The sequence below is a fragment of the Calypte anna genome, chromosome 18, assembly GCF_003957555.1.
Source record: "Calypte anna isolate BGI_N300 chromosome 18, bCalAnn1_v1.p, whole genome shotgun sequence".
Classification (NCBI taxonomy): Eukaryota; Metazoa; Chordata; class Aves; order Apodiformes; family Trochilidae; genus Calypte; species Calypte anna.
The window spans coordinates 225,428-240,999 of record NC_044263.1 but is presented as its reverse complement, the minus strand read 5'-3'; the positions used below and the strand labels follow the sequence as shown (position 1 = coordinate 240,999).

The 15,572-nt window shown below is 49.1% G+C and overlaps 2 protein-coding genes and 1 long non-coding RNA gene across 3 annotated transcripts; 1 reads left to right on the top strand and 2 right to left on the bottom strand.

Moving 5' to 3' along the window:
• Positions 1–1,847: 1,847 nt before the first annotated feature.
• On the bottom strand, positions 1,848–3,599 carry MYADML2 (myeloid associated differentiation marker like 2). Its single transcript, XM_008494569.2, has one exon. The coding sequence runs from the start codon at positions 3,542–3,544 to the stop codon at positions 2,636–2,638; it is 909 nt and encodes a 302-aa protein (XP_008492791.1). The 5' UTR covers positions 3,545–3,599; the 3' UTR covers positions 1,848–2,635.
• A 2,401-nt stretch (positions 3,600–6,000) lies between these two features.
• On the bottom strand, positions 6,001–12,748 carry NOTUM (notum, palmitoleoyl-protein carboxylesterase). The gene is made up of 11 exons (XM_030461801.1): positions 12,444–12,748; positions 12,187–12,239; positions 11,943–12,038; positions 11,389–11,449; positions 10,475–10,533; positions 9,067–9,169; positions 8,567–8,758; positions 8,180–8,280; positions 7,937–8,084; positions 7,276–7,323; positions 6,001–7,175 (listed from the first exon to the last, which is right to left on the bottom strand). Exons 1-11 carry the CDS (start codon positions 12,746–12,748, stop codon positions 6,869–6,871), a joined length of 1,473 nt encoding a protein of 490 aa, XP_030317661.1. The 3' UTR covers positions 6,001–6,868.
• On the top strand, positions 12,402–15,049 carry LOC115599312. Its single transcript, XR_003988309.1, has 3 exons — positions 12,402–12,467; positions 13,841–13,938; positions 14,775–15,049. It is a non-coding gene; the product is annotated as an uncharacterized LOC115599312 (long non-coding RNA).
• The last annotated feature ends 523 nt before the right edge of the window (positions 15,050–15,572 follow it).

Below are 15,572 nucleotides of genomic sequence, written 5' to 3'. Positions count from 1 at the left end.
CGAGAGAAACCACCGAGGCAGACCCCAGCCCAGGGGAGAGTCCCAGCTACAGATGTGGCGGTTTGAGATTGTGTTGTGTATCTCTGTCGGTACGGATATGCATAGAGGTGATTTCAGGTTGGGAGCCTCTGGACGGGCTTCACACCCGTCTCTGCAGCTGAGCTGGTGTGCATCCTGTCACGGCTCTGCTGAAGCTGGGTGCCCCCGGAGCCTGCTCTAGGGCAAGTTACTTGATCATGATTTAGCAGTTAAAGGGAATGACAAGCTCTGGAAATATAAGTGGTTTTTAATTAGCTGAACCATGACGCGGTTGGTTGTTAAAATCGTATAAAGCAGATATCGGATGTTCCCTTTCCTAGATTGGGTAATCTCATAGTTTCCACTGGTTAGTGAGTTTTTTAACCACTAAAACATGAGGTTTTGATTTTTTCTTTTTCTCCTACAAGAGTGAGTTGTTGTCCATGCAATCTTTTTTTGCCATTCTGACCATGCTGACATTTTTTGCTCAGTCTCTGGCTGGCAGATGAGAAAGCTAAATCTGAACACACTGTTCTTGGCAATGACTTGTTTTTCCACTCCTCCAGTCAGTGGTATCATGATTTCCACGTTAAATTCTATTTCCTCCTTATTGTGATGGCACTGAATTTTACCCCCATTGTTTCCCAGTTAACTTTTTCTCCTGGGCCTTTCTTTACAGCCCTGGTATTCTGTAAATTGCATCAACTTGTGTTATTTGCAGATTTTATCTGATTCCCTTAATTAGTTTGGGGGGCAAGAAATAAAACTCTAATATCCTGGTTTATATTTATAGTCAATAGTGTTTGGTCTTGCCCTAGAACAAATTGGCCAGCATCTTGGACCATTATCTCTCTTAAGACTTTCTGACTTAACAGGGACTTGGGGAAAAGAAAAACCCCGTGAAAGGCTATTGAGTACATTCCCTGCATGCTGGATACTGATTCTTGACCTTTTCTATGGGCTGATCATTCCCACTGCTAATGGCTGGTTCTTATTCAGCAGCAGAATTATCCAACACAGTCTATCCCAAATTTTTTTCCCTTTGCTTTTTCAAACCCCATACAAAGCTCTGGTGAAAAGTAAGTTTTCTTCCTTTTTGTGGAGTGACTGCTACAAAGAATGTCAGCCAGAGCTCTGTGCTGTCTTACCTATGTACGTTTTGGGGCTGCATTCAGGCTCCATACATCAAAATAAATTGAGCTGTGCTTTCTGGCAGAGAGCAGAAGGGCTCTGTCTGGTGAGGTAACAGCTGTGTGAAGAGTGAGGTAAAAGGATATGAATCTCTGGAGATGTAGTGTGCAAGACTGACATTCAGTTTTATTTTAATTTGGTTAAAAAATAAATCTTGCTTCTGACAGTCAGCTACTTTAGATTTTAACAAGACCTATCTAATCTGCATGCTTTCCACACAAGTACTCAGCCTGCTTTGGTTTCTTGCAGGATCAGAAATGAAGAACATTTCTTCCTATTAAGCTTGAAATCTGAACTATGCAGCGTGGGACTTCAAAGTGGGTGTTTTGTCAGGGATGGGTAAGAGAAATGCAGCTCACCGGTGACGCAGAGAGCTCGGGAATCCTGGCGCCAGGTCTGCTCCGAGGCAGAACTCCCCATTTGTTACTGTTGGATTCAAGTTTGTGCCGTCCCAGCTTTGTTGCCTGCCCCAGGTTTTGTATTTTCTTCAGTGCCGTGAGATTAATTTATCTCTGCCTCCCCACCCACCCTTCTCCCCCAATTTATTTTTAAGCTTCCAGAACAAAAATTCTTGACATTAGTGTAAAGAATCAGTGGCAAAGCACATGCCAAGGCACCTTCTAGTCCTGCTCAAGTGAGGATTTCAAGTTACACACCGTTATTTTGCAGTTCAGCTCTGTTCTGCACCCTGTTTCTTGGCAGCAGAACCCTGATGTCACAAATTTTCATTTCTGTAATGACTCAGTGTTTGCTAAACAGGAATATCCCGTGTTTCCCCCCAAGGTGCATGCTTGAGGATTTTCTGTGCTAAACAACAAAGGAGAGGAGAGGAAGATAAAGGACTGGTAATGGCATTTTGAGTATTATAGCTATGATGTTCTCAGAAACATCCCGACTGGAATTTCCCACACTTGCAAGCATTTCATGTCTCACCACACAGCTCAAACTAATCCAAACTCTGAGGGATTGTTTTTTGTCTCTAGAACTGGTGTTCCTTGGTGCAGCTTTTAACTTTCCCACTTCCTGCGTAGTGACTTGATTATGGTTAAGCACTGGTAACAGTTTCAAAATCCTCACTGTCTTTCCTAATATTTGGCTCTGGAATCTAGCAGCCTGCAGACCTGCAGTTGCAGCCAGTGTTTTGCCACATGGAGATGAAAGGCCATTTTGCATGTTTCGAGCTCCATTGTTCCTTTGCTTGGGCACCAGGCAGATGTGGAATGATGAGGGGTGGGCTCCTCACATCACCAGCTGCAGCCCACCTATGGCAGGTCACTGACTCACTGCTCCAGTTGGTCTTGACCTTGAAGTTTGGTTGATGGTTCTTGCGTCATGCCAGGTCCTCACCTACCTTCCCTGGACCCTGTCTCCTGCTGCATCCCTGGCTGTGGTTGCTGATGGTGCTGGGACGGCTCTGGGCGGTGCTTCAGAGGTGTGAGACAAAGCGGATGCGCTGGGAGTACGCCAGGTCCACCACATAGAGCAGCAGGTTGACGTAGGTGAAGATGGCGATGACCAGCTGGCTGTCCCAGGGGCAGCGGCCCTTGGCACAGGCAGCAGGGCGCCAGGGTGAGCCGTACTTGCTGTCAAAGCAGAAGACAGGCCAGATCACAGCGGCACTGATGTACAGTAGCACAGCCCCAAAGGTGTAGACAACCACAGAGCGCTCGAAGGGAAACCACAGCAGGGCGGTCTTACCCGTGACGCTAAAGGCCACCACCACCACCGTCACCACGAAGCAGAAGCTGTAGACAGCCACACACCACTGCGTTGCTGCATATTTGCTGTATTGGCTGTCATTCACCAGCGCCCCAAAGATGATGCAGGCCACAAAAGCCTGCACAATTTTCAGGAGCCCGGAGACGGTGGCCATATAGCTTGTGACTTGTCCCGGTTTTGCCCTGGTTAAGAACACCTCAGCAGCATAGGCCACAAAAAGGAGACCTGCAAAGACACTGGCTGCAATGCGGAAATCTCTCACCTTGCAGCCGATGGGGTAGCAATCCAGCTGGACAAAATAGAGGGGGTAGATGACAGCAGCCGTGACAGACATAAGGGTGGCCAGCATGGCGAAGGCAGCGGTGAAGTTCCCCCAGGAGAGGCTCAGGCAGCCGTGCAGGCGTGTGAACTCGCAGGCCAGAATGAAAACAGTGATGGCGAAACAGAAGGTCCAGACAAACATGCAGAAAGTGCCATATGCCGCGCTGAACCCTCCCTGGTGTACCACCAGGCTGAAGGTGGTGCATCCAAACGCCATCTGCAGCGAACGGGCTATTCCCACGGGGGATGTCACTGCAGCCATGTTCAGATACGGCCCTCCTGTGCTCTCCATCATCGACCCAGCCCAGCAGATTGTGCACTTTAAGAAGACACTCCAAATGTCCCTCTGGGGGTTGCCCCTTTGTCCCCAGTCACACCTGGCTCTGGATCAGTGGAGCAGCAGCCGCAGCCCCAGCCCCCGCTAGTCCCTTCGTGTCTGTGGGCGCTGCGTCTGACGCTGTCTGTGCGTTCCTGGCAGTGGCTCAGCACGGACCCGCGGCTGCCGGAGCTGCTGCCCGGCTCTGCTCACCGGCCGCCTCCTTAGGCTGCTGCTGGCGGCTCCTCAGGTCTGAAACCTGCTCCGTGCTCTGTCCTTCCCCTTCCTCCTTTCCCACACAATGGCTGAAAGGATCGCTTTCCCCACGGAGGCTGACATTTATTCCATTTCAGCTCTGCAGTTCCCTGCTTCACAGTGCGCAGGAGCCTGGCAGTATAAATAGGGGCTATATTAATAGTTCTGGAATGAGTCCTGCCCCCCGCAACTGCCCTGCACGGGTGTTATTTAACACTGACACCGTGAGCTCCATCAGAGGCTCTTGATTATCCTCCTGCTGCTCCACCAGGATGCTGGAATGCTGCTGCTTTCCCCACACTCTGTGTCTCTCCGTGGACGTGGCTATGATCAAGTCCATGCTGCAGAGCAGGAGCTTGGCCCTACAGACTCCAGGGAGGAGGCATGAGCCCCACGGCACCACAAGCCCTGTCCAAGGATTTAAGCCAGAGGCTGCCATACAAGCTGACTCACTTTGCTTCATGTGATCGGGAGCAGCAATATATTTACCTGCTGGGAATAGCCCTGCTGAACTTTGAGCATTATTAAGAACATGTGTCTGTGAAGATTTTGAGTACCAGTCCTCCCTGTCTCCTTGAACTCTTCCCTGTCTCTGTTTTACTTATACAGGAACCCATTATTCTTGAATCTCTGAATGTCAAAACCAAATACAATGCCAAATACAATTGTAAACAAAACAAAATAGAACAGGCTTTGATATTCCTAGATCACAGATTTCAATATATAGTGTCAAACACTCCCTCCTCTGGTCAGATAAAAGCTTTCTCAGGTAGCCATTTTTGGTATACATTTTGCCAGACTTGGTCTCTGCCCAAAAGTCTCTTAATTCTAACTCTAAAAGCCCCAAATAAATTTTCTGATGTAGTTACAGAATGGGAAAGGTGAAAAACACAGCAGAGTAGAAAACTTCTTTACCTCCCAGCATAATTTTTGACTCCTCACCTGCAGACCAGCTCTGGCTGTCCTAGTCCCAGGGCCCCCAGGAGCTCTGCTCTGGTGCAGGTGGTCAGCAGGGCTGAGGGGCAAGTGATGAACTCTTACAAGTGGTGGGTGCTCCCAAGTGATGAACTCTTACAAGCTGGAATTCAGGCTACTGCTCAAGTCCCAGCACTTGGATTCCATGTGACTGCAGCCCTCAAAGGAATCCCATCTTCCTGTATGCTTTTCCAAATGTTGTCTGTACTGAAGAGGCTTCTCAACTTAGTGGCATGAAAAATGTATCCAGAGCAATTTTACTTTTATACTTAAGTCAGTAATCCCAGTGAGTGATCCCAGGGAAACTCCACTGACAGTTTTCCTGCATTTCATTCCTGCTGGGAGCTCCATCCATTTTCTCTTTAGCTACTTCTTTATCTTACATATGTACCAAACCCATCTTGTGCAGCAGGATGAGTAATTACCATGTGGTGTTGCCCAACTTCTTAAGTCCATAAAATGCAACTGAATGGCTGTGGTTTTATTCATTTTTGGGTTTACTCACCTAAGACAACAGCTTTCACAAATGGTACTTCCATTTCAGCCTGGCCAAACCTACCTTGAAAGTGCAAAGATTTCTTCTAAATTCTAAAACCTCCCTAACTTTCTGTGGCCTACACACTGTATAACCACTTACACAACTGCAAGCAAATACAAGGATTGGTATCAGGAGCTCCCATGCTTCTGGAGAATGGGTGTACCTCCTGTTTCTAGTGCAGGTTTGTCTATAACTGCTGCGTATGCCACAGCATGAAGCCTTCCTGCAGCTGCCTCTGTGCTTCCCAAACTCAGGAACCATCTCTTGCTCTCTTCAGCTTCAGTCACACATTCCTGATCCTTCCCTTGTTCTCCTGCCACTACCCTCAAAGGGGATCTGTATGTTCTGAGATGGGTGTGTTCACAAATAACTAGAATGTAAATATGTTCCTGCTTGTCTTGTGTTCTCTGCCTTTTCTGTTCCACATGCTCTCCATTTTAAGACAGGCCAGGCAGTCTGATCCAACGTTTCTCTCACTAGAACTGAGGCCTTTGCTTCACAAACAGGTCTCCCTGCATCTTAAGACACAATGCCCTGGAACACCTGGAAATCACTGTCAAGCTGAGAATGCCATGCAAGGATGCAAACATCAGCTGCTGGGTGAAAATCTTTGTACTTATACCTTGTATTACAACCTCTTCACCAGAGAAACAATGACAAAGCATACTGCAAGGGGAACACAGAAGACTAATTATTACAAAAATTCAGTACCACCCTCATCCCTTTCCCAGGCACAAGTGATCGTAAGGATAACCCATCCAAATGAGCAGCATATACAACTTTACAAAGACATAGGTATGGTTCTCTGGTCAGCCCCTATAAATAGCGTTTTACATATTAAAATAAATATGTCCACATTGCCAAAGTAGCAAGAGGTTTCTTCGTTATTTAAAAAAAAATATGTTACAAAACAATATCATTTATATTTCTTGCTTAGTTTTAAAAAAGTAATAAAAAAGTCATCTTATAAAATAATATGAAAGTAAATTGAGTACAAGAGTGTCCATCCCTAGCACGTGTCTTGGGTTTGTATGCTGTGACTCATCATGGGATGCTGACCTCCAGGAAGTCATGTAATCATTCCTTCACCTCTAGTTGGACAAAAGAAATCCAGTGCTTGCTTTTTTCACCATTTGTGTCAAGTCGAAGATGTAAAATTAATGACAAGGGAAGAAGTCCTAGACCTGGGGAAGGTTCCCATTGCTGATACTTATGGCTTTGTTTCTCCCTGCATCAGATTGCCTTGTGTAACACAGGAAGAAGATTCGAATGGCCAAAACTGAGCTCTGGCATTTGGAAGTAATGAGTTCCAGTCAAATAGTGTGAGCAAGAAATTGCCTTTTTTTTTTTTCTCTTGACACATCTTAAGTGTGCAAGTGTGGGAACACGTGGGTGTGTACAGGTTGGAGCATGCCTGGCATGGGTGTGAGCGTGCATCTGCCTGCATGAGCATAAGGAAAAAGATCAGAAAGTGTGGGAGAAGGGCTTAGAGTCTCCTCCTGATCTCATCTCTCTGCTCCTCTGAGGACCTCTGCCTAGCTACCACTGCTGAGCATACCCAGAAGCTTACTGGGCTCCAGGCCCTGCTGCTGTGCCATCTTCTGAACATCAAAGCCCATGTGCATGAGGAACTGGATCACGTTCATCTCCTGCCCTGTGAACTGGTCCCTGATGGTGGGGCACGAGGGGTTGCAGTGAGGCCATGGGCAGCTGTCAATCAGATGAATTGGGCAGCCTTTCAGAGGTGCCTTCCCATTCTTGTTACTCTCATGCAGGCTCCGATCCCAACAGTGCAGAGCACGGGGTAATGATGTCCCCTTCACCTGGATGTCTGTCCAGTGACTGAAAAGACAAACCGTACAAGTTGTATTAGAGGGCTCAGGCTGTCAGGACTGGTTACCCCCCTTACCACTTCCCTCTTGACCTCCACAAAAACACTCACTTGCGTGTAATGATCTCATGAGACAAACAGGCAGGAGCAAAGCTAGCACTGAAGGGAAAAAGGAAATGTGGATTAGGTCTTGGAAGGAAAAAGTAACTCCTGATAAACAGAACCTTCTGGGGTAGGTAGGGGATGGAATTTTGGCTGCCCCTGGCAAGATTTTTAGAAACAGCCACGACTATCATGATATAAACCACAACTGGACTGGAAAGTATCCAGAATAACAGAGGTTCCATCCTGCCTAACAGTGCTCATTTGCATCAACAGACTCCTGAATACCTAATTGTGCATGAAGCAAGTGAGACACATTAACAGTTTCTCCTCTGTTGCCTCACTGACTCTCTGGACATTTTATAATTAGTACTTTTCAAAACTTCCTGTGAGGTTATTGTGCAATGGCAAGGAGCCTGAGACCTCACCTTGGAGGCAGGAAAGAAAAACCCACGTTCCTACTGATAACAAAGTGTAGCTGATAATTGTGAAGCTGGAAATTACTTTGCACTTATCCAGAAATTAAAAAGGCAAGATAATTGATGTAGACTAATAGCTGCCAAATTTACAACAGTGGTTTCTGCAGAGATCAGAGAAATGCTGCTAAGCTACTGGGTAAAAATGCCTCTTAGAAATAAATGTACTAGGTTTTCCTCAGTGAAATACTTACCTTACATCCTTCAAGGTGTTTCTCAGCTCCCTACCCAGATTCTGGATGTAGAGCCACTGCCCCTCCTGGACAGGCTGGCCAGTGAGGTGTACATTGTCTACAGTAAGCTGGGCCTCATCAAAGAGCCACTGGACAACAAAGACCGGACCTAGGAAGACAAATAATTTAGAATAGAAATTGCTCTAAGTTGTGGATACAGAGGAAACCAGAGAATACATTTTCTATCTCTCCTCTGCTACTTACATCGAAGAGTGGGGTAAATCTTATACCCAAAAAAGCAATTCCATTCCTCTCCTTCTTTAAACTGCAGTTTGCAGCGCTCAGGAACAATACCATTCCAATACCTAGAAGACAAGTCAATAACAGAATGAAAGGCATAGCACAATGTAATAATGATCTCTCCAAAGTCCAGTCTGTTTCTGTTCTGATTATAGTTCCAACTTCCTGACACCAAAGTTTCTTTTCTGCTACATTGTCCCATCAACACATTTTAAAGCATTCTTTTGCATGTCTGTATTTTCAATTACTGTCTCTTCCGAAAAAATAAAAGTAATAAAATGAAGGAAGACAGAGAGGGAAGACATCATCTCCACACTCTAGCCTCTTATAAAGCAGAGCATCCGGTTGTACCTTATTCCTCTCCTTATGGCTTCTGTGGGAGCACACGTTATGGTATCAATACAGTCAGTTCTGCGATACTGCTTATTATCCAGGAACCATCCAGAGTCTGCCAAGCCTCGAACCTGAATCCCTTGATAACCCATCTCCTCCAGCTGCTCTGCCACTCGATCCACATTCAGGAGCACTCCGGTCCCTCCAGCACTGCAATGACAATGTCAATGCTGCACTTGTGAAGTACACACAGCTATGTCATGACTGGCCAGCACACATATTCTGATAGCAGTGACACTCTATACAAATTCACCTATCCACACCACAATCCATTACTAACTTGGTGGTCACCCAGTCGTTTCCTTGCTTTAGAAAAACACTCAGAAAAAAAGCTGGTGCTGAGTAACAACTTGATACCACAGAAACCAAATCCTCTTCTTTCTTTTGGGAGGTACATATGCTTTGTAACCTTGCAAGAGGTTTGGCTGCTCAAAAACCAGTATCTTGTAGATACCTACCTGCTCCCTGCTAGCAGCAATACTTTTGCAGTGCTAAGACCTTTTCCCACCAGCTCCTTTATAACCTCCTGAATGATCAGTGCTCCCATGAAAGCATATTCATCTGGAAGAGAGAACCCAGTGTAAACAAAACTATTTCCTGTCCAGACCAATCCCTTATGAAGGGATCATCAACATATAACCAGGACCACTTTCTCCTACTGTATCAAGTACATCTACCAAGAGATACTCCCCCCTCCCCAAAACTTGCCTCCCTGAAAGAAACTGAATAAAAAATGAACAGAGCCCACAGTAACAAAAGCACACCTCCCTACCACCTGGAATCTCAGTTACAACTTACTGCATCTGTTTTTTTCCTAGTTCACAAAGCTAATTCTGACAAGCAATGTTTCAAAAGTTAAATCTACACAGACTGCTACTTCTAGGCACGACCAAAAGGCAGCTATGTTGCTTAACTGCTCCACAGGAAAAACTATAAGCTACAATGAGGTGAAAAGGTCCCTTACTGAGACATGAAGTCTACCTGTGACATCCATGAGTAGTCAGTTTCACACTGTCAGAGTGAAGACAGACATTGAGTGACACAGTATCTGCTTTAATGCCAGAACTCACAGACCAACTCAAAGAAAAGCATTAACCTTACACCTTTCAGGGCCATGTCGCAGAACACCTTGGGCCCAATTCTTTTGCAGCAGTGTGTATCACCAGTAATTCCATTCTGGTCAAAGAAAACTCTTCATGGCAAATGAGAGGAATCCTAAGCCCCTGGTGTTTCCATAGACATTACTGCACCCAGACACCAATCCTGCTGAAGCTGGGAAACCCAAAGAAGTACCTGAGGTAGAACAATTCATTTGCATAAAATCCAGCCTACGCTGGAAGGACTCCTTTAAGCAGACTCTGTTATCATCAAACTGACAGCCAACAGCAATGCATCTATTAAACTGAACGATTCTGTTTCCCAAAGAAACCTGCAGACAGCTTACTCCGTCACAACAGCTCTTTTCAAAGGTCAAATACCCTCCCAAAAGAAGACTGAAACTGAATTCACTGCACTTGCCTCTTAGATCAGCAAATCCAGGGTCACACACAACAAACCATGGCTCCTCAACTACACTATTTAATTTGCTGTATGCTGGAACCTGGAGATTCATCTAAAAGGAATTTTGCTCCTCTAATCCTCACATACTGCATGACTGTAACATCTCTAAAAGCAGTGGCTCTGAACGATGTCAAAACAGCCTGAGCTAAAGAGATCAGGATGTTTTATCTGGAAGTAGCTTGATATTCTTTCCTGCCCTTCAGCAAGAAAAAGCCTGTTCCTTCATTCATGTAATTTCACAGAAGTCTAGCCATATCCTTTCATGTGTGACGTCTGGGGCAGCAACAGCCCATCAGCAACACTCACTTTTCTCGGACTTGGAAGAGGCACCACTCCAAACATCACTTGAGCAATAAGGGATGAATCTGTAAGAGAGAGCTGTGTGAGTACTGATGTTCCTTTGACATGCAAGGAGAGGTGAGGACAGGGTCAAGTGACTGGAAGAAAATTAAACCCTGGGAAACGGAAAAGGGAAGAATTTCTTTTCCAATTAGACAACATACCTTCTTGCATACCAAGTGACACTAAGAACTGTGTTGGATTTTCTCTTTTTCTCAGTAGCTCTACTGAGTTAAATCAATAAATAATTTGTCTTTTACCACTCTCACCAGGGCATTGAGCTCAGTGGACAGACCAATGGACTGAGATTTTGCTCTTAGCTCTCCCACTGATATGGTGGGTGGCCTGCCACAGTGAAACTGTGATTTGGTTTTCCACATGAAAATGAGAAGATCTTGTCAATGGAGTGTAAACTCTGACAGCAACCACTGGAAGTTTTTTTAGGAGTAAGTTATCTTCCCCTTTTTTTCTCCATCTTGCAGAGTGCAAATTAACATCCTTCTCTTCTGCTTTTCCCGTCTATATACATGTATATATGAAGTGGTGTCTTTCTCATGTCTCTGAACTAGAAGAGCTCCTAGAAAGAAGCTTTGAGCAAGAGACCTGTAACATTCTACCAGCCTCACAACAGTATTTGCCACTTCAATTATTTGCGTGGGCTCCCAAATCTACCCTCAGTTTTTCTTCATTAGCTCTCCCAGCAACTTCAAGGAAACTGGACTTGAGTTTCTCCAGACATTGCCAAAGCTACTTGTTGGAGAAACATACAATTTCCTCTTGCATGTGCTAATCATAGTAATTTTTTTGCAGTGTTCTTGCTAGCCTGAAAGGCAGGATATGCTGTTTAAATGTGAACCTATTCCCTCGTTTTGCCTCCTTACACCATGTTTGCATTCCACCAGTGAGGATTCTCTTCTGGTTGCGATGACAGGATCCCAGTTCCTGCAGATGGGCACAAAGAAACAAGAAATGTACAGGTGACAGTCTAGGACTTCAGAGAAACCATACGAGCCTGATATATGATCTCAGACCACACAGCTCCAGGGAAAAGCACAGTTAATCGGATTTTTCCATATGTGCACAGGGTCCATCCTGCTACACACATGCATACACACATCCTACGCAGCATGCAAAAGAAATCCATCTGTCCTGACCGACTAAAAGGCCCAAAAGAAGCTCTACTGACAAGATTAAGAGGAACACAAATTGTCTTAAAAGAACAAAAATCTACAGGGCAGCTCTGTGATGATAGCAGCAGGTCTGTAAGTGCATGTGTACGTCTTACATATGGGGAGTGGCCAGGGTTCAAACACCCAGCACTGTCTGCGAGCACGTGTTCTCGCGGACAGCGAGTTGTCAGGGGTGCGGTGGGGTGGGGCTGTCCCGCCCTGCAGTGTCCCCCGGGACGTCACCGAGGGTCAGCGCGGTGACTCACCCACGCGGGTCGCGGGCCACTCTCTGGAGCTCATTAGCCGGCGCATGGTGTCGTAGCGGGTGTCACAGTTCTCCCTGTTGAAGCAGTACCACCCACCTGCCCGGGGACGGACGGTAAGCGCCCGCCGCCAGCTGCCCCACGGGGCTGGAGGGGCTGCGGGCGCGGAGCGGCCGAGCCCCGAGGGGCAGCCGGGAGCCCCTGCTGGCCTCGGGACAGGCCGCCCAGGGGGCTCCGCGGCGCTCACCTTCCAGGAACAGCAGCCACCGCCGGCTGCCCTTGGACTCCTTGAGGTAGTACCTGCGGACAAGCAGCCGGGTGAGCGGGCCGGACCGGGCAGCGGGGCCGCGCGGGGAGGGAGGCGCGCACTGCACCTGTCACTGCCGCGCCTCGCGCGGCCGCCAGGGGGCGCCGGAGGGCGCGGGGCCGGGGCTCGGGGCGCGCGCGGCGGGCGGGGGCCGAGGCCGGGAGCGGCGGGGCCGGGTGCACGGAGCGGGGACTCACCCGGCCGGGCTGCCGTCGTTACAGGTGACCGAGGCGTTGTGCAGGAGGTGCAGGCGCAGGTCGTGCGGCAGCGCCTGGGCCGAGCAGGGGTACAGCGACTGCGCCAGGCTCTTGACCTGCGCCATGAAGCTGTCCATGTTGCCCTCCACGGCGGTGAAGTCCAGCGGGAAGCTCTCGGCCGCCGCCGCCTCGCTGCGCTCGCGGGCCGCCGGGCCCCGCCGCCGCCAGCCTTTCCTGCCCTCGCCGCCGGGCCCGGCGTGCAGCAGCCCCAGCAGCAGCAGGAGGTGCACAGCTGCCGTGCCCATCGCCGCCCGCCGCCACCCGCCGCTCGCTGCGGCGGCAGCAGCCAGCCCCCGGCGGCGGGCAGCACCGCCCGCGCTCCGCCGCGCCCCGCCGCGCCGCCCGGGGGGACGGGGGTCGGCGGCGGGCGGCGAGGACAGCGCCGGGGGCGCGGGCTCGGCGGGGCGGCTGCCGTTGCAGGAGCCCGCCGCCCGCTCCCAGGCGGCGAGCATGACAGAGGGGCACGGAGTGCGCGGGGAGCGCGCCGGGGGCGCCGCCAGCCCGGGCGCCGCGTGGGGCAGCAGCCGGCCAGCCCCCGCCCTGCCCTGCCCTCCGCCCCCTCGGAGCGAGGCGGAGGGAGCGGGGGGTCTGCGCCTTGCCGCACCGGCACGGCGGGCCGCTCCGTCGGGGCGCGCCCCCCGCGAGGCGCCGCCATCGCCGCCCCTGCCGGCGCCGGCACCGGGACCGCGGCCGGCGGCGCCCGCCAGCCTCGCCCGCAGGGCGGCGGGGGCGCGGGGCGGCCCCTTCGGGGGCAGGGGCAGGCCGTGGGGGTCGGGCCGCGCGGGCGAGAGGTCCCGCACGTGGCAGCCCCCGGCCCCCCGCCCCTCGGCCCCGACGGCGGCTCCTCCCCGGCTCCGCGTGGGCGGTGCCGACACCCCCCCCCCCCCCCCCTGCCCCGGGACGTACCACCGCCGCTCCCCCGAGCAGCGCCCGGCACCCGCGACCTCCGGCCGTCGCCAGTGCGAGGCCCCTCGGGCCGGCCCGTGGAGGGCGCCCAGTCGTCGGGGCTGGGGTGGCGAGCGACCCGGTCCACAAGGCACGGCCGGAGCCCGGGAGGCGGTGGTTCGTCCCGGGACATCGGCGGCCCGTCCGGGTAGGCGCCCGCGGGTGACCGGGACGGCAGCTCCCGGCTGGGGATGCAGCTGCTGTCGTGGATCCACTGATTGCAAAGACACTCCTGGAGAAAAAAAGCTATGTTCAGTTCCAGTTACCAAAGTGCCTGTCATCTGTGAAGGCAAGGAGTTCAGAAATTTACTCCTTGTTGCAGAACTCACTATTAAAAACGGAGGGTGAAGACAGAAAATGCTACACTTCGAACAATTCTGCCTTCATTTTAGGTACCAAGCCGGACAGCTCACTCCTCCTGACAGCCCTCGAGAAAGGAGCAGGGAAACTGCCTTTACTGGGAAATGTAGTCTGTCTGGGATCAGAAAAGGTACAAATAATGTAATCTTAAAATACTAAGTGGATGAGGTTGTGGGGTTTTTTATTTTTTGTTTGGGGTTTTTTGTTTTGTTTGTTTGTTTGTTTGTTTTGTAGAGCAAGAGTAGGGCTGCCCAGTTGCTGCAACTACGTTCTTTACCTTGGCATGTTTGAACTTTCCAAGTGTACCCTCAGCTCTTGAATTTCCTACATACGCAGCACATTGCAATGTGCTTGCTATCTCAGATACTATTAGGTAGTCTTGGACTTAGCTCAGTCATATTCATCCCTCTGGTTGGCTTGTGTGCTTTATGCTATCCCTGCTCCTTTTCAGGGAGCTCTGCAGTGATGGGGCTCTATGACGTCCATTTGGTGCATTAAGAGGTGACTGAACTCAATACGAAGGAAGAACCTTAGGGCAAAGAAGAGTGCATGTTAAAATTGCAGATCTTCGCTCCTTTGTCCAAAAAGGTGAAGCAAAGCAACTTAAATTTTGCCTGTCTTGACTTTACTGAGTCCACCTCTTCTTACTTCTCCTGGTTCAGGTAACTCAGGAGGGTTTATTCTAAAGCACACTGTTGTCCTTCCATAGCCTGCTAAAATGTTGGTGTTACCTCTGACATGGAGAAGGGGGCTATTAAGAAGAGCATAAGGCTGTGTGAAGCTGTGACATGACAGAGTGCTGTCTTACTCCAGGACATTTAAACCTGCCATGGTTTAGCTCTTTGACATACCAAACTTGAGAGAACATCAAAGCACACAGATTTTAGATAATTTTACAATTTTGTTCTTCAACATGAGAGGTCCACTAAGTTTTACTCTTGCTGAGAGCCACCCTACATTGAATAGGTTGGACTCAGTATAGAAGGAGGCTCAGGGAAAGCTGTGTAAGAACTGGACTCCTGCTCAAGGCACTGAAGATTGATGTTTCCCTCTCACAAACCAAGAGGATTACACCTTGAGCCCTGTGCAAGGATTTGTGCTGCAGGTATAATTTCGCCTTCACAGCCAGCTCTCACCCCTGATGTAAGCACCTCTGTCTCAGTTGAAATTCCCAAGGTCATTTCTTGGGTCTTGTGCTGATCAAATGGGCATATGCATGGTGGAAGTTACCCCACAGATGATCAGTCACCAACAGATAAACTGCATTCTCACAGTCACACCACTCACTGCCATCTCCTCTCCCATCAGTGGGGGGTGTGGGTAAAGGAACTCCTACAGGGAAATCATAGCTCATTTACACTCTTTATACAATCAAAATATGCTGTATGATGCTCTAATGGAAACCACCCTTGAGTGTGCCCAGGACTCAGCATGATCAGTAGCATGTACCATTGGTGCAGACAAGAAGAAATATTTTTCAGAATCATCATTACTGTGATAAGTAACTCTTGTTTTGTATCGTATTTTGAAACTGGTTACAACATAGTTCTAGATCTTCACTGTTAATTTATCATAAATTTGAAATGGGAAAGAAAAAAAAAAAAAAGGGGGTGTTTCCATACTTTATCAAGAAGCAAATTTATGCATTATTTTCAGATAATGCACCCACTGCGTGGGTGCATGACAGAATGCAAACATGCATAATGCCAGGGATATATCAAATGCAAAGCACTAGATGCCTAAAAGTTGATTTAGGGAGAGATA